Source organism: Cervus elaphus, chromosome 6 (genome assembly GCF_910594005.1).
Source record: "Cervus elaphus chromosome 6, mCerEla1.1, whole genome shotgun sequence".
Lineage (NCBI taxonomy): Eukaryota > Metazoa > Chordata > Mammalia > Artiodactyla > Cervidae > Cervus > Cervus elaphus.
This window is the reverse complement of record NC_057820.1, coordinates 51,523,042-51,539,729: the sequence shown is the minus strand read 5'-3', so window position 1 is coordinate 51,539,729 and position 16,688 is coordinate 51,523,042. Positions and strand designations below refer to the sequence as shown.

The following is a 16,688-nucleotide window of genomic DNA, read 5'->3' as shown; positions in this document are numbered from 1 at the left end:
ACATTAAATTGTTCTCTCATCTGCCAAACCCATTTAAAATAGACTAAATTGCCTCCGAAACCAGACTGCACCTGTGTACAAGGGACCAGACTTTGCTGAAGGGCTCCTGGATTTTATTTTTGCTGGCAGTGTCAGGCCGGCCAGGGTGATAAGTAGCCAACAGTTGAGATCTTAGGTGATCTAATCCTTGGTAGATGCTAGGGATAATCGACAGATTCTGCACAGAAACTAGCGCTTGCCTGAGAGAGGCTCTGCCAGCCATCAGGTGCTTTACCTAGTAGCTCTGAACTCACAGACCACGGCTTCTGGGCGAGGAACAGTCCTAGTCACTCTACACGTGGTAGAAGGCTTGTGTGATCAAAGAGTTCAGGTAACCTACATGCTGTATGGAAACACTTCCCAAAACACTGCATAACCTGAAATATAGAGTGAATGAGTTTCCAGTAAATACTGACTTCATCAGCACTTTTAAAAAATCAAGTAATGGTATATCTTATAAAATGGGAAAACTAACAAATGAAACATGAGTTGTTATAAAACCAGGACTTTGTAAGGTTGAATTTCAATAATGGGCATACAGGGTACTTTAGATGTGATAGAATAGGGTCATGATAGAATCTGATACAGAATGGAAAAAACTTCTCAGAAACACTGGGCCCTAAGTTGTCTTAGGGTGAACCACGTGAATTTAATGTAGAAAAATGACAATTTCATTTGGTTCATACATAGATTTGAAACCTTTGTCTTGTCCTTATAAAGTTCAGTTCACAGTATTCCAGTTAAAATTGCACCGTCAGTATATTCCAAAAACTAAAAATGAAAATAAATTTGAGTTGAGGTATTCTTTTATAGTCTTAGTACTTTAGGGAATAAACTCTTCCTAGGTATAAAATCTCAACACTACCCTATTGCCCCTACTAGGAACTAGTTTTCATGCCCTATAGTACTTATGAGAATCTTTAAGTTTTCCATTTATCAAAATGGCTGTAATTGTCTCTAGAATTAACACTGAAAGAGCAATGTTTAGTGATTCTAACTTGTCTTCAAACTACAGTCGTGTCCAAGCAGTGTTCCTACCCCCACTTTTTTTTAACCTTTGACCACTCAAGATGTGACAGCATTTCTGCTTAGTAACTGGCATATTACTACATGGTACAAACTATCTTAGTGATTTGTCATAGTTTTTTCTCTCCTTCTGCACTAATTCAGATTATTTCTCCTAATCAACAACTTACCAAGAACAAAGTTAAAAGATCTGACCTTAGGTAGTGAATTAAGGTGGATGAAGACACAACAATACTATCAGGAGTGATGGAATATTGCGCGAGTGCAGTGACTAGGGTCTTAGAGAAACCTGATGGTGATCTGGTACATCACATGGCTTGTTTAACATCACCCTCTTTACAACAACCTCAGTTCTACTTCCTCTTATTCCATTTTCTTTCCTGTTCAGTGGCTTGAAATCCTCAAGTAACTCATGTTCTGATTCAACAGTATTTCTGTAACTCCTTTCTGTGTTTTACCTTTTATCTTCCAATGTGCTTTTTTCCCCTGTTGGTACAATAACACACAATTCCAAAGTGCCATCTAATGCACTATGCCACTGAGCACCACAGCCAGTGATTTTAAGTGTACTAAATTATCTTCTGGTTGAAAAGAACATAAGCCGAAGAAATAAATGCCTCTTAACTAAAGGCAACGGTCAAAGAAACTTTTGAATGGGTAGTCGGAAAATGCTTTCAGGCCTGCCTATCAGAGCGGATTGAGAACATTTGCGCTAAGCAGAGCCGTGATGTTACGTGAGCAGTGAGGTGCACAACAGCCACGTATTTTAATTAAAATACTTTTATTCTTTTCTTTTAATATAAACATGAGGAAGAAAAACCACACAAGTTGTAGCATCCTTTTCAAAATAAAACTGCAATCGATACTTGAATCTCCAAGCTCCATAAACAACATTTTTTGAGGTGGTAGACTGTAATATTTTATATCCATTATTTATCGTTTATGTCTCTGTCCTTTAAAAATGATGGAACCTGTGGCACTCAATATAATGTGAAGCCTTGCTATAAAGAGAGAAAGTATTTATAGCCCAGAAATGCTTTGTTTACAGGCAAAATTCCTAGGATTATGTTTGAGAAGGTAGGAGAAAGATTTTACATAGTTGAGAACACTTTTTTTTTTTAATGTTTCACATTTAGGTGACATCATTACCAATTTCCTAAAAGACTGATTACTGGACCTCCCTGTCTTTTAATGGGCTTCCTGGTGGCTAAGTGGTACCCTGTGTTTTAAAAAGCCTGAGGTAAGGGTTCCTAAGATTTATCTTTCCTCAAGTAACAACTTGAACTGACACACCTACAGCCAGGTTAACACGCAGAACAGAAAAGCTGTTTCATGTCGCTTACTTCCCTGTCACTACTACTAGGGTCCAGTTCCTTTCAGTTTATTATTGATAACTAATGCTATTGTTCGTAATTCCTTTACCAAACCTATAAAAAAGAAACTTCCAGGCTCAAGCAGATCAACAGCCCAGCCAGGCAAAGGACTATTTTAAAAAGAGGAGGCCAGGTCTATAAAGATACAAGATATCCTCCTGAAGTCTTTGTGCAATTTGAAGCTTTGATACTTGTAGAAATATAAATGCTACAAACTTACAAAACATCACCTGAGAGTTTACTTGAATTTCTTCTAAACTCATTTAGTTTTGTAAATTTTAAACATTAAGCTCTTAATTTTAATCTTTTGTTTTAGCCTATTGTTTGCCATCTTCAAGAGGGACTGAAACAAAAAATTCAAATTAAAAGCTTAACATCTAAGATTTACAAAACCAAATGAGTTTAGAAGAAATTCAAGTAAACTTTCAAGTCACATTTTGCGTCTGTAGCATTTATACTTCCACGGCAGTGTCCTGGAGTGTCCAAGCACACTGTATTAAAGCTTAAAATTGCACCAAGACTTTTGGGACACCTTCTATTTCACTATCTGCTTATTCCTGGACTAACAGGTTGGCTGCAATTATGAAAATATCCTTTAATACAAGTATTTAACAAAGAGGAAAATCATCAGAAAATGAGAAGCACCATTAGAGTTAACAAGAAACGCAGCAGGGACCCAATAGAAGCAGGTAACAACATACTTTCTCTGCTTATGATCCCAAACATGCTAATATGCTAATAAGTAGTGCTTGCAAAAAAACTGAATGACAAGTGTTATTCAGCAGCTTTTTGGTTTAAACTGATTGCCAAAAATGACTAGCAGCTTCAATGAAATAGGGAGGAAGAATCCTTCAAAACCTAACAGTGCTACAGCAGTCTGTTCCTAAGTGGCTATATGAGTTGTCAGGAGTCCCGTGTTTGAACGGCAATACTGCACTGATTCTAAAGGAATATGCAGCAATATGGGTGAGAAAAATAGGAAAAAGTAAAAGTTATACAGTTAGTGTCTTTAAAGTCTAAAAATTTAAACTATTAAAAAAACCTCACATAGTTCACAGTTATCGGCCTACACAGTAAGCAAATATCTGTGGGTGGGTTGGGAGCTTTTAGCTTTGGAGTGGTTTTTGTAACTCTGTTTACATTAAAAAGGACAGAAGAGTGTGTTGTCTTGACAAGGTCCAGTTTTTTCCTATGACCATAACCTTTGCTGTCTGCAAGTCTCTTGAATTCAGTGTCTTTCTTCTGGGTGAAATACTAACTTTGCTGGTTTCTGAGCAGGAGAGGTGGTATTTCTCCAGTCCTTGTTACGAGGGGTTCATGATGTTACAACCCCTCACCTCTCTCTGTTCATGAGAGGATGGCATTGGAGCGCTGAATACCAATGAAATGATCAGCGCTGAAAGACCTTCTCACAGCAACTCTGCCCACTTTGTATTTGTCTTCACACAGTCTGGAGATGGCCTAAGAAAGTCAATCAGATAGAACATAAGTATAATTGGGGGAAAAAAGTTCCAACCTTAAAGAAAGCAGCATTGATAAGCCACACATCTGCATTCATTTAGGTTGACAGTTGCTGCTACTTTGGATAGCTCATATCTACACTGCTGATTCCCTAAGATAATATTCTTCAAGGGCTATGATGAGATTGCTGGGGCAGGGAGGAACATATTTAAAAACTGGGTTCCCAAAATAGGCCCCATCTAACAGCAATATGATGTTACCTACATACTAGGTCCTTAAGCATAATGAACACACCTGAGCAAAATCAGTGTTTACCCAGCTATTCAACTTCTATTCAGTCTTCATTATTTACTACACTACGAACATTTTAATGAGGGTAGGTGTGTGTTGAAGGCAAGAAAGGTCTAGTGATGAAGCACTACAAGGTGCTATTTCACATGCATGTAAATTATTGTAGAAAAATGTCTTATTTCTAAAGTACCAAGGTACCAGAAAAAGTGTCAACTTTATATGTATTCATTTCAGTTGTAAATTTTGCTGTATACCCACCAGAAATCACAAACTACTTCAAATTACTCTTCAAATCACTACTACAAATTCCTTCATCCCATGTATGTTACCACTTCCATTAAAAACCCACCTACTTTCTACATCCAGTTTCTGAACCCACATTCTAATTTCCAAGTATAGGTCTCACAGGTTAGCCCCTGATGCTTCTGGTCTAATAAACTCATGGGGCTGAACTGTGATACACAAACACACACTACAAGCTCAGGCAGTTAAGAATGGTAAGTAATTATCAATGTACATATGATTAGGGACACAATTATAAGAATTATTCCTGTATGGAAAACCATTAAGAACAATTAAATCTGATTTAAAATATTCTGAATTATGGTTACATAAAAGATATCTGTAATTTTTTTAAAAAAATAATGTGATATCTCTGTCTAACCCATAAAAGACACAGGGAATAAGATGCCAATGGGTTAATAAGCTCTGCAAACTGTCAGTCACTGCAGAGTGTAAGTCAGCCACAGACGCTGGCTTTGGTGGCTGACAGAAAACCCAGTTAGTGAATCCCCAGTCTTACCTCTAGGCTCTGTGCTCTTTCTGTGCTAAAAGGAGCAATTGGAAAACTCAGGTTGTCGTCATCTGCTAAGGAGAAAAGGTCAAAGTAGTATCTGGCATAAACACTGGTGGAAACCTTAAGATGAAACTGGAGGAGCTCCACAAAGTGCAGTTCCGCCTCATTCCTGGGGGAGGAGAAGACAAAACCAACATAGGACAATTTTAGTCAACTGGGCTATCTTCAGAAACCCCATTCTGTGCCACAACAGCTCTAAATACAGCTTGGAAACAAATAACGGCTCCCCAGCTGGATTAATACACTCATGTTCAAACAAGGGACAGCTCTTGGTGGTTCTTCCTGCGTCCTGGCACTTGGAGTTTGGGACAAGGGGGGGAGGTTACGGCCCTCTTATGCACCCATGCTGCTGACTCGGGGGCTCATTCCTCAGAGTTCCATCAGTGCAGCTGCGCATTCATGCTCCACGCTCGCTCACACGGCCCCGCTACAGTCATCAGATGACAGGAATGATGTGTGCTGTTTACTAGCTCTGGAGAACTTGCAGACATTCCCACAGATAACAGGAAGGGGCTTATTGAAGTAGAGACACGCCAACAAAAGGAGTAGGCACATCACCACGGCAACAAATGGGGCCATGGAGAGCCACTGCTATTATCTCTGAGGGGAGAAGACTCTTGAGGCAACAAGGATTCATCTCAGATAAATAAATAAATAAGCTACACGCGATGCGAAAGGGAATCCCCTCCCCCCGCTCCAGTGCAGGGGACTGTGGCAAAGGGCAGAATGCAAGTTTCTGTTCCTCTTAATCCCAGTAGGACCAGAAGGTGTTCCTGGGACAGGATGGGATACACTTTTCAAGCTATGGGAGGCAGTAGGATTAAGGGGAGACGTCTTGGCTAGACTAAATGCACCTGAGCAATGACCCCGATGGAGCAGTTCCCCCTGCGCTCTGTCCGCCGGCCCTGACTAGGACAGAAGGTGCATAGGCACGCAGGGGGCGAATTCAATGAAGTGGGAAAGTAGGGTCCTGGGAGCAGGTCTTTCCTGTGGGACCATACACAGTCATTAGCTTGTCTAATGTTTAAGTAAATAAAATCAGAGTAAGTCTTACCACTTTCACAGCAATCACTTTAAAGAGTTAATTATATACAAATGATAAATACCCAGACAAATGAAAGTGACTTATTTTTCAAAATATTTGTTTCCTGGTTTTAAAGTGTTAATATTTTATCCATTGGTAAGTCATCAAATGTTTGATGTTCTCCTGCATGGAGAGCAGAGTGTGAGCAGAAATGAGGTTTCTCATTTGCTGAACTTTAAACCTAACTGAACCTACCTCCAAAATTAATTTCCTGTTCATATGGCCATAAGTCTATAGAAATGTAAAACAGATAATGTTTTGATAATCAGCTAATGAGGACTTAATTTATTATGGGAATAAATGCACTTCACTATCCCTTTTATATTCTCTTCCACTAATACATTTTAATTGTGTGGAAATACAGTACTTCATAGGATTAACATGTCTATTAACAGAGCTTTACTTACTGAAGAAAAAGGCATTAGAACTACAGAATACGCTTCTGCGTTTTTTTTTTTTTTTAAATGACTAGATGACTGAAGAGCATGCCATTTATAGGTGCAGCAAATTTTCTGAACAGCAGCTGCTCAATATATTCAAACAAGATACATGAATGTTAGAAAACTTTTAAGGAAAAGCTGATAGATGCCAATTTTTCAATTTAGACTCAAAATGAGACCATTACAAATAGCAGCCAACAGCAGGGGGATGAGACAAATGTGACTTGAACACTTGGCTGTAATGCTTTCCAGTTTCCAAAGATCATAAACAAAAGCAACCTATTACGAACATAGCTCCTGGTGATTCTGTTGTACACAGAAAAGGGCTGTTTACAATTAGCTTCTTCCTGTAGCTAGACACTGCCATCAGTGCTATTGGGCTCACATCTATGAACATCCACACACTTCCCTGCATGTTCTCTGATGCTGTAACTGGACCCAGAGCCCCCGTCAGCTTAGCTGCAGGTTCTGAGAAAATTTCAGCTGCCATCATGGCAGACCTGGTGTTTATGATTACACATTTTCCTTCCTTCAAGGAACCAGTTTAAAGATGGATGATAGTGGTGCTCAACGTCACCTTAGTTTCTACAAATTCCAAAAGTACTTCTACTTATCTCGAATTATCTGCCGTAACACTAAGGTGGCTACCAGCAATATCACCATGACACTTTCTATCATCAAAGTGGACATTTTCACCAAAAGCCACTTTGACAGCTACCAACAATCACTGGTCCCTTCTCTTAGTCACAAGCTTCTTTGCTTCAGTTGTAAATATGCACTTTGGTAAATCTGAATTAAGAGTCAGGGGCAAAGGGAACAAACTCTTGCCACTGCCTGCCATGACCTTGATCGTCCTCTGCTGTTCAGTATAATAAAGAGGTGCCCCTTTACGTTTTCCTAAATGCCACCCACAAGGACATTTTTCCTGTCAAGTGAGCACTTCTAGAGTCTGCTGCAAATACCTCTCTGGTTCCTGCTGCCTCCCACCCTCGAGGCCCTTCCCTGCAGCCAGACAGCAAGCCTGATGTTTCACGCCCATGGGAGCATGCCATCTGTGAGGAACCCCCCAAGTTAACTCGAGGCCCCACCAAGTACCACTGTGGTTGCTGAGTGCCCCGGGTGAGGCCCCACTGACACTTCCTGGGCTATCTGAGACAAAGGAGTTTCCTAACTCAGCAGACCTACTTCTAAACATGGGGAACACTCCTGACAGTGGAGGAGACAGAACACAGAGATCTGAAACCTTTCTATTTGGTCATCTGTACATCATGGTTTCCGTAACAACAGAACCTTAGAGACAACCTCAGATTACAAAAGAAAAGACCTGCAAAAACAAACATACAATGTGTGACTCAAGTTGAAGTTATAACCTCAGTAGTCTGGAGGTGCTAAGATCTCAGCAGTGACCACTTAACTTCCAAGGCCAGACATGTGTCTCTTAAAAACAGACTGGACCTGGTAGACAGCTTTAAGAAAGACGTGAAGTTATTTACTGCATCATGTTGTTCTGGTAGTGAGCTTGTAAAATGGCAAAAACGACCAGAAAAGTAATTTCAATTTATCAAGCAGAATATTACAACAGTAACACACCAAGATTTAACTAATTAATGATGGGAAATACAAATGGTTATACTACAGCTAGACAGAAAGAAGTCTAATTTTATATTTATACCTAATTCAGCTCTCTGCACAATGTAACATTTCTTAAAATGTAACATTTCTTAAGCTGTAAACTTTATGGGAGCAAATAAGGTATTGGAAAATGGTTAGACAGTTCACCGTAACCTTACAAACTCACATGTCCTCAAGTGTAATGTCCTTTAGGATCTGGCAGTAGTCCGAAATAGCCTTATCGTCCCAAACCTTGGAGGCAAGAAGAATGGCTCCCAAAACAATTCTTTTCCAGTTAGTGGGGCAAAGGTCGATCTCAGCATAAGTTAAAAGCCTTTCTAAGTAAACCTGCAAAAGTAGAGGACTGACCTTTGATTTTAGTTCAGTTTAAAAGCTGTCATAGAATTGTTAGGAATGATAGGTTTCATCTGTTTTTAACATATCTTTTATTCTTTGGTTCTACAGAGACTTTTGCTTGGCCAGCCAAGGCCAAAGGCCAGGTCACAGTTGTAAGGCAAATATTTCTGTCAGTCTGGTATTTCTACTCTGCCCATGTGAATTTCCAACCCAATTTTGGTCGCAGGAATGAAAGGACATCTCAGCATTCTAAAGACAGGCATTGTGTTATTACCTTCCCACTTGTAAAAGGCAGCACGTATGGCCCAGCATTGATTCAACCGTTCAGTAAATGCTTGAGTGCCTACCGTGTGCAATGTACCTACCATACTGGTGGTGGGTACGTGGCAATTTTACATAAAGCTTGAGTATGTAAAACTCTGGTAAGACTGAGCATTTCTTTATCTTCTCTTCAGAGGGTGAACTTGAAGATAATAACTGGTGGTCAAGGAGCCTCCCAGGTCAAGGAGCCTCCTTGCTGCGCCCCACAGGGCAGGCAGCACGGAGCAGCTGTGCTTTACACTCAGGGCCTCTTCAGGGAAGATTCACGCACAAAGAGCTCTTTGTTCACACCCCGATTTTTCACATCTCCATTATTTCATAACTCACTGGTCTTACATATTCTGCAACTTAGTCAATTTGTTTGGTTCTAAGGTGGTTAAGAGCTGCCGATGTCTGAATCCCTGGGGCTCCTCTAAATCTGCCAGGTAGTTTGTGAGATGACTTCATGGCTTCTTTTATATGTGTCAAATGGCTATTCTATAAAGAACCAGACCAAGTTAACAGCTGAGTAAAGACTAAAGACATAAGTTGTGATGGTGTTACCTCTGCAGAAGAAAATATATGCCATTTGACAAAAAGAAAAATGTCCCGTTATCAGACTGACAGCTCCGATCTGCCAAAGCTCTCCAAACTCAATTGTGTTTCAAACACGGTTACTGAGATTATATACTCTTAGTGAACTTCTGCACCCCACTCCCCAGAGAACTCCACACGCGCCAGTACTCTCCAAGAACGAGTCTCCCGCAGGGTCCGCCCCTCTGCTGTATTATGGCACTGACAGAGGCAGTTCAGCCTTAGGGGCAGTCCCTCAGCTTCCTCTCAGCTTCACTTTATAAAGGCAAACCTGGTCTCATTTACACCACTTGCCCTCCTGTCTCAGTGGAAGTTACACTTCTTTCTTTTCCCTGAAGCTAACTCTTCTATGAATGAAGTCAGTCCCACCTCTCATTTCTGCAGAACACTGTTCCCACAATTCATCTCTTCTTGAACAACCCCCTCTCTGTCAGAGATTTTCTCCAATGTTTTCTTACATGTTCTCAGCCCATCCGTCACCACCCCTTAGAACACTTCCTTCAGGAAATGTTCTGACACTGGCTCCTCATGACCCATCCTCTCCTTAGCCCATCTAGTCTGCCCCTGGCCGCCACTGCCCCCCTGAAACTACTGAGGCATGGTCACTGCTGCCTTCATGACAAACAGCCAGCACTCTTCATCACAGCGCCCCACTCCCCAGGCCTGCCCTCAGAGCTGAGAGACACTGCCACACGCCTGGCTGCCGGGACCAAAGACCTCCACTTGAGTTATCTCACTACCATCTGTTGGGAATTCTTATCTCCACTTTCACTGGTCACCTGCCGGCTCTGCTCTTCTGTCCGTCACTTCTGGCTTCTATCACTGCCATTGCCTCCTAACTTCTCTGCTTCCACTGAAAGCCAACCACAGTCTGTTCTCCCCAGAGCAGCCAGGAGAGCCTCTCAGATTAAGTGCACTTCACGGGCCTGCTCAACATCTGCCAGGGCTCTCCCATCAAACAGGTCACTTCTGTGGCCTGCTAGTCACGAGGCCCTGGGTGAGATGCCATCGTCCTTCTGTGCCCTCATTGCCTGTGCCTTCCCTCATTCCCTACTCTGATCACAGCGGCACCCTGCTGACCCCTCAGCACAGAACCCGCTCCTGTCTGCGCCTCGTGCTCTGCCCCCTGCCTGTGCTCTCAGGCCCCTCATCTTCCTCAGTCCAGCCAGGTCCTGGTTCAGATCTCACCTCTGTAAAGAGGCTCTTCCTGGTCTTTCTAGCGTGCATGTGTTAAGTCGCTCAGTCGTGTCTGACTCTGTGACCCCATGGACCCGTCTGGCTCCTCTGTCCATGGGGAATTCTCCAGGCAAGAATACTGCAGTGGGTTGCCACTCCCTTCTCCAGGGGATCTTCCCAAACCAGGGATGGAACCCAAGTCTCCTGCACTGCAGGCAGACTGCTTCCTGTCTGAGCCACCAGGGAAGCCCCTCGAATCTCTCCATCCCTTTACCTTGCTTTCTCTTTCTAGCTTTCACTACTACTTCAAACAGTCATCTTTTTAAAAATACTCATTTTAAAAAGTCTTACACTCTGTGGTACACCCGATACTTACACACACTGTAAATGAACCATACTCCATAAAAACTAGAGAAAAACAAAACCCTTATGTCTGCTATACTTACCTCAGAAAGGCAAGAACTCTCCTCTATGCCCAGCACTTAGAACCGTGACACGGGCAGGCATCTGGTGCCCATGTATGCCCTAAGGAGTTCCTTGGCAGCACTCAGCACGTGCACCATGCTCTCCTTCTTCAAGCTCTCCTGGCAGCTCTTCTGATTCTGTCCTGGGTTTCCTACCACTCCGGCCACTCCTCTGGGGATGTGTCCTGTGAGTGCTGACAGTCCCCACAGATCTATCTTCTCCTCAACTTTTATTTAACGTACTTTCTCTGCATTTGAACAGCTACACGTAATTCCCTGCCTCTTGCTCAGCTTCGGGCTCCAATCCCATACAGTCAAATGACTGCTAGACACTGTCACTCTGCTGTCTCACAGGTCCATCGGGCTTAACTTGTCTACAAAGAAATGCCCCTCTTCCAACCCACACACCCTCTCCTGCCTGCATTTCCCAGCTCTCCACGTGCCAGCGCCACTCCCGCCTCTCTCAAGCACATGCCAACTGAGCCCTGTACCTGGCTCGCAGCTCCAAGAAAAGGCCTGCGTCTGACCCGGGCCCACTGAGGGGAAGCCTCCTCTCCTACACTCTGCCTGCAGGGGCGCGGGCAGCGGTGGACGCAGGCCCTCCCTCCAGACCATGCAGCTGACCTTCCCCTATGGGTTTGCTATAGGGAGGAGTTAGGCAATCCCAACGACCTCTCAGCTGAATATGATGTATTAGTCAAATGATGAAATCTTACCACAGGAATTCAGTATGGATGACAGAAAGGTCCTCACATAGCTGGAGCTCGGCAGGCTAACCTGAGTAAAGCCTTTCCAAGCACTGCTGACACCCCAGTCCTGGGTACCTTCACACGCCGGCACCAGGGGACAGTAGAGATGGTTAACACTGTCGTCCAAGGTCAGGGAGGTGAAGGCAGTCAGTCTCAATCAAGACACACATCACACTGCCTAGGCAACACAGCCTGAGACTCAGAAACACACTGAATCTACACCTGCCGTGGGCCAGGAAGTTCAGTGATCGCCTCCATCCTACCACCCAGCACACTTTGCCGGTGTGCGCCTGTGTGCCCTGTGTGTGCATGCATCCTGAGGTGTGGAAGGAGAAACCAGAAGTCTCTCCTGCTGCCTTTAACATCAATTGTTTTGTGATGAGAAAAGCAGTGGCAACATTTTAAATCATGATGATTACTAAAGCTCAAATCTGTATGTTTTCATTCCTTTTGATACATTTCTCTTTAATAAAGTTCTGATGATCATTTCAGGAACCTACTTTCATTTGAAAAACAGGCCCATACCTTCTGTACAAGAAAAAAATTTCTAGAGATGCTTCTATTAAGAGAAAAATATATTACCAAAGTCACTATTGCACATTTAATAGTAGCCAGCTGGGCGGCACTGAAGAGAGCATACACAAATCTGTAGATGTATTTGGGTTCAGGATCATGCTGAAAGTACTCCTCCGGAACCCTTTCTCGCTGAAAGAAGAAAAAACACAGTGTTAAGTATCCACTGAAGAAAAATACTTAAAAGTACCCTCAAGATAGCAATCTTCACACGTGGGCCCACGTGCTACTTAAAATAATTTTGACTAGGTGACATATCTTGTAGTCTTTTAAATATAAACAATTGGATCCTAAAGTACCATAGTGATTCAATACTCACTACCATTCATTAAAGAAAAATGCAAGCACAACCTCAGAAAATGTATTTTCACCTTCTTCCCCAAAGAATTCTAACCAAATGCAAACTATTTTTAGGCTCAAAGTCTTGCTGATCATTGTACGTCATCAGACTTTTCTGCAGTCAACTATGAAAACACCTTTCCAGTGTCCTGTAACCAGAGGCTCTAAGAGTGTGCTCTCTTACACAGCGGTCACCAGTCACATGTGTCTACTGAGCACCTGAAGAAGTGAGTTTTTAAACCCTGTCATTTTAATTAGTTTAAAATTTAAACAGTTTTTAAATTTTCTCCTTAGAGGTCTTACATATGTGTTAGGAAATGTTTATATTGTGTGACGCTATGGAAAATCATCCTTTAAAAACCTACATTTTCTGTTGCTTGTGTATGTTTACTTACCTGCTCATTCGTCATACAAAGCGTAACTTGGTTCTTATCAGTCACACCCCTGACACAACATGCTTTTGGTAAAATTACTTGACATAATATGGGGTGGGGGAAGAAGACTTAAAGGAAGACAATCTTGGCTTTGAGCTGGAGGCAATAATTTTCTTCTAGTAATTAATTTCAAAGCAAATCAGCATGAAATAAACACAACTGTAATAAGAGAAAAATACACCTTCAATAAAAGTGACACTTACTGTGAGTGGATGTGATCTCTCATCAAAAATGTCCAAGGACCTATTAGAATCTCTATAAAATAAGAATGTGTATTTTAAAAATTAATTCAGGAGTTACTAGCTTAGTAAAATATCTGCTAAAAGTAGAGAGAGGAGTAGAGGAAGCTTAACCTTAATAAAGCAAACAGTTTTACATATTCTCCTGGATTCTGCCCTTAGAAAGGTTTTCTGACCTATTTTATACTCAGCACACCAAGTTGCATGAAATCTCTTCTATAACCAGCCAGAGCTGCCTTTACCCACACAGACCCCTTCTAACAGGCAATGTTCGTAGACCAATACATTTCCACTTCACTAACCTCACAATGGAATATACAAGAACATTTTATAAAGTGGTAGTAGTAGGCAATAAAGTCTTCTAACTTCAATGAATGTAAATATGAGATTCATGATTTTTTCTTGTCTCCACCCCGCTTTTGTTCTTCATATTATATTCTTATTGTTTATTTCTTCTTGTCTCTTTTAAATAGTTTGAGTTAAAAATTTTAATTGTCTTTTAAGAGAGACCAGGCTTTTTCTTTTAAATTCCACCACACTACTACACTGTGCCCATTTAAACAGTAGTTCTGCAAATGTGGTCTATAGGCCTCTATAGGAATCTCCCCTGGCCCCTCTTCAGAAATCCTGTAAGTCCAAGAGGTCAAAACGTGTTTTATAAGAATACCAAGACATCACCTGCCTTTACCCTGTTTGACACTTAACTATGATTGTATAAAAGCAAAAGTGGGTAAAATTGCTCATTTCTGAGTGTGAATCAAGGCAGTGGTATGAAACTAAATTAGAAGTCATTCACTTATTCCTGGCCAAATGAATGTAAAAAATCTGCTTCACTTAAGAACATCCATGATGAAAGAGTAAAAATTAAGTGTTCTTAAACCTTTACTCTTCTTCTTCATATTCTGAGTAAGCGGAAAGTATGCATTAAGCGCTTGTATGGACTGAAATATGGCTGTGCTAAGGAAGAGCATTTGTAACTTACTGGTAACCAAGTCACTTTCTTCCCGCTAGAACATCATATTTAAACCACTTTTTTCATGAAACGCCAATTGACAGTCATTTTTTCAAAAATGAACAAAGTGAGCCTGTCACTTCAAAGACAACTCTAAACTATTTGTTGCCAATGATAAAATTCAAACCATCAAGCTAAAAATATTAGGATTTTTGGAAAATTTGTACCTTCCAGTGTGTTATTTATGGTGAGCTTGATTTATCAATACTTAAAGACTTTCCTGATAAGACTGGTAGTGATACTAACAAGAGTGAGTTTTTGACACTGTCTGAAGACATGTGAACCAATACTTTGCAAATGACAATGTATAATATAAAATCATGTACAGATAAAAAGATCCACTCAGTATGCATGACAGATCAATGGGCATTAATTTAACATAGTATCTACCTCAAGTTCACTGATAATGACTTGGAACTCCATCTTAACTAATTTAATAAACTGGCACATGTGGATTTTGGGGACAGTATCAAAGAATATGTCCAATTATCTCAAGGCTTTAAAAATTCACCTTTTCCCAACTATATGTCTGCATGTAGCTGGATCTTCATATTGCTTCTTCAAAGCAAATGACTGAAGACAATGTTGACATGAGAATCAACTGTCTCCTATTAATGAGATACTATCCTCTCCACTATTTTGTTGTGGAAAATGGTTATTTTTCATTAAAAAAATGACTTATGTTAAACACTGGGGTCCCCAGTCAGATGGTGATCTCATCCCTCAGGAGACAGTGTTCCTGTCCTAATGTGGAGAGAAGCAGAACACCTTACTTGCACCTACAGAGCAGAGGCCGGGGTGCTGCTAAACACTCTGCGGCACACAGGGTGGCACCCCACGCCAAAGCCTCATCCGGCTCAGAACTTCAGCAGTGCTGAGGAAAGCCTGTTTTCACATACAGTGGATTTAATTTTTTAAATTTTAAATTTCAATTTCTAATACAGTAAATATCCATGTAAACCACATAAAACTTAAAGAATTAAGAGTCTCAAAATAAAAATAAATGATTCACTTCAATACTGTAATGAAAGGACTCCTAACAGTAAAAGCTTACTCTAATACTGTCCATTGTTATTAACACTAAACTTGATACTGTGTAAATTAATTAGCTGGAATAACAAGACAGGTTTTAAAAGAGCTCACCTGTTTTTTATGTGGTTATATATTTCTAAGCTCACCCTGTGGAGGAAAAAAAAATATTGTAATAATTGGTTTTTATCACATTAGGCCTGAAGACATTTTAAAGGGTTGGTAGAGAGGTAAGACCATCCAGATGCCCGGTGGCCCCCACACCCCCTAATTCAGAGCAGTACCCATAGGTGGTATCCCCCATGTTTTAGGTTCTTTGGCTTTTAGCAAAATTAGGAGACCCAAAATATAGATGTGCTCTTAGAAGACATGTTTGGGTTGATTATTATAATATATAAATTCTTACATATTTCCCCGGTCATTTGTCCTTCTATGCACAGAATCTTTCATCCCATACAAGTTACATCATCTATCCACATGGTTAAATTTAAGCCATACAGATTTTGTGCGTGTGGCTTTTTGTTAGGCACTGCATTTCAGTTGATTCCGTTCGGTAGTCCCCCTAACACATCTATTTTCCATTATTTCTCTAAAAGTAAGTAATACAAGTGCTCCATATCAAATAAAATGGATTTAAAATCACTTTCACACATAATTATTAGAAAATTTAATAGCAAAATTTTATAGTCACAAAATTGATGATAGGCCTAGTTATCCTGAAATAAGCACTGCTAATAAGGCAGCACAATACAACACAGTACACTATTAATGACAGGTATTTCCACATTATTTTAAATAAAGTATTAACTAACCAACAGGTACAAGTCCTCAGATAGTTTTTACACTACTATAGCCCTAAGTTATTCACAGATGCTGTGTATTAGGCAATTAAGGGGTTCTCTGGTTAAGTTATTTGCTTCCCTTTGTTCTCAGTATCTAAAATGAAACTCAAAATAATAGAGAGAAGGCAAATCTGAATTTTGTAACTCCTCTATAGAATCTTAGCATTTGCAGAAAGGCCTGTAACACTGTTAGCATCAAAGATGGATACTTCTATAGTGCTTCAAAGTTTCTTCAAATTGATTTTAAAGTCACAGAATTAAAAGTTACACGATAAAAAGGGCAACTGAACCTAATATGATACTTAACCCATTTTACAAATAAGAGAATCAAGGCTTAAAATTGACTTACTCAACGTCCCACCAGTTATCAGAAGTAGTTCTCTTTCTCCTACCCTCAAA

General features: G+C 40.7%; 1 protein-coding gene across 11 annotated transcripts in view; it reads right to left on the bottom strand.

Moving 5' to 3' along the window:
* Positions 1-1,827: 1,827 nt before the first annotated feature.
* The window catches only part of LOC122696617 (poly(A)-specific ribonuclease PARN-like), a 256,073-nt gene continuing 241,212 nt past the window's right edge, over positions 1,828-16,688 (bottom strand). For 10 of the 11 annotated variants that reach the window (XM_043906867.1, XM_043906869.1, XM_043906871.1 and 7 more), the window contains 6 exons: positions 15,562-15,597; positions 13,371-13,422; positions 12,404-12,526; positions 8,369-8,529; positions 4,993-5,155; positions 1,828-3,899 (listed from right to left, as the gene is read on the bottom strand). In XM_043906867.1, coding sequence (XP_043762802.1) covers positions 3,786-3,899; positions 4,993-5,155; positions 8,369-8,529; positions 12,404-12,526; positions 13,371-13,422; positions 15,562-15,597 — 649 coding nt within the window. In that variant the 3' untranslated portion in view covers positions 1,828-3,785. Of the gene's footprint in view, positions 3,900-4,992; positions 5,156-8,368; positions 8,530-12,403; positions 12,527-13,370; positions 13,423-15,561; positions 15,598-16,688 lie in introns of those variants that run through there. The other variant, XM_043906875.1, reaches the window with a different exon arrangement.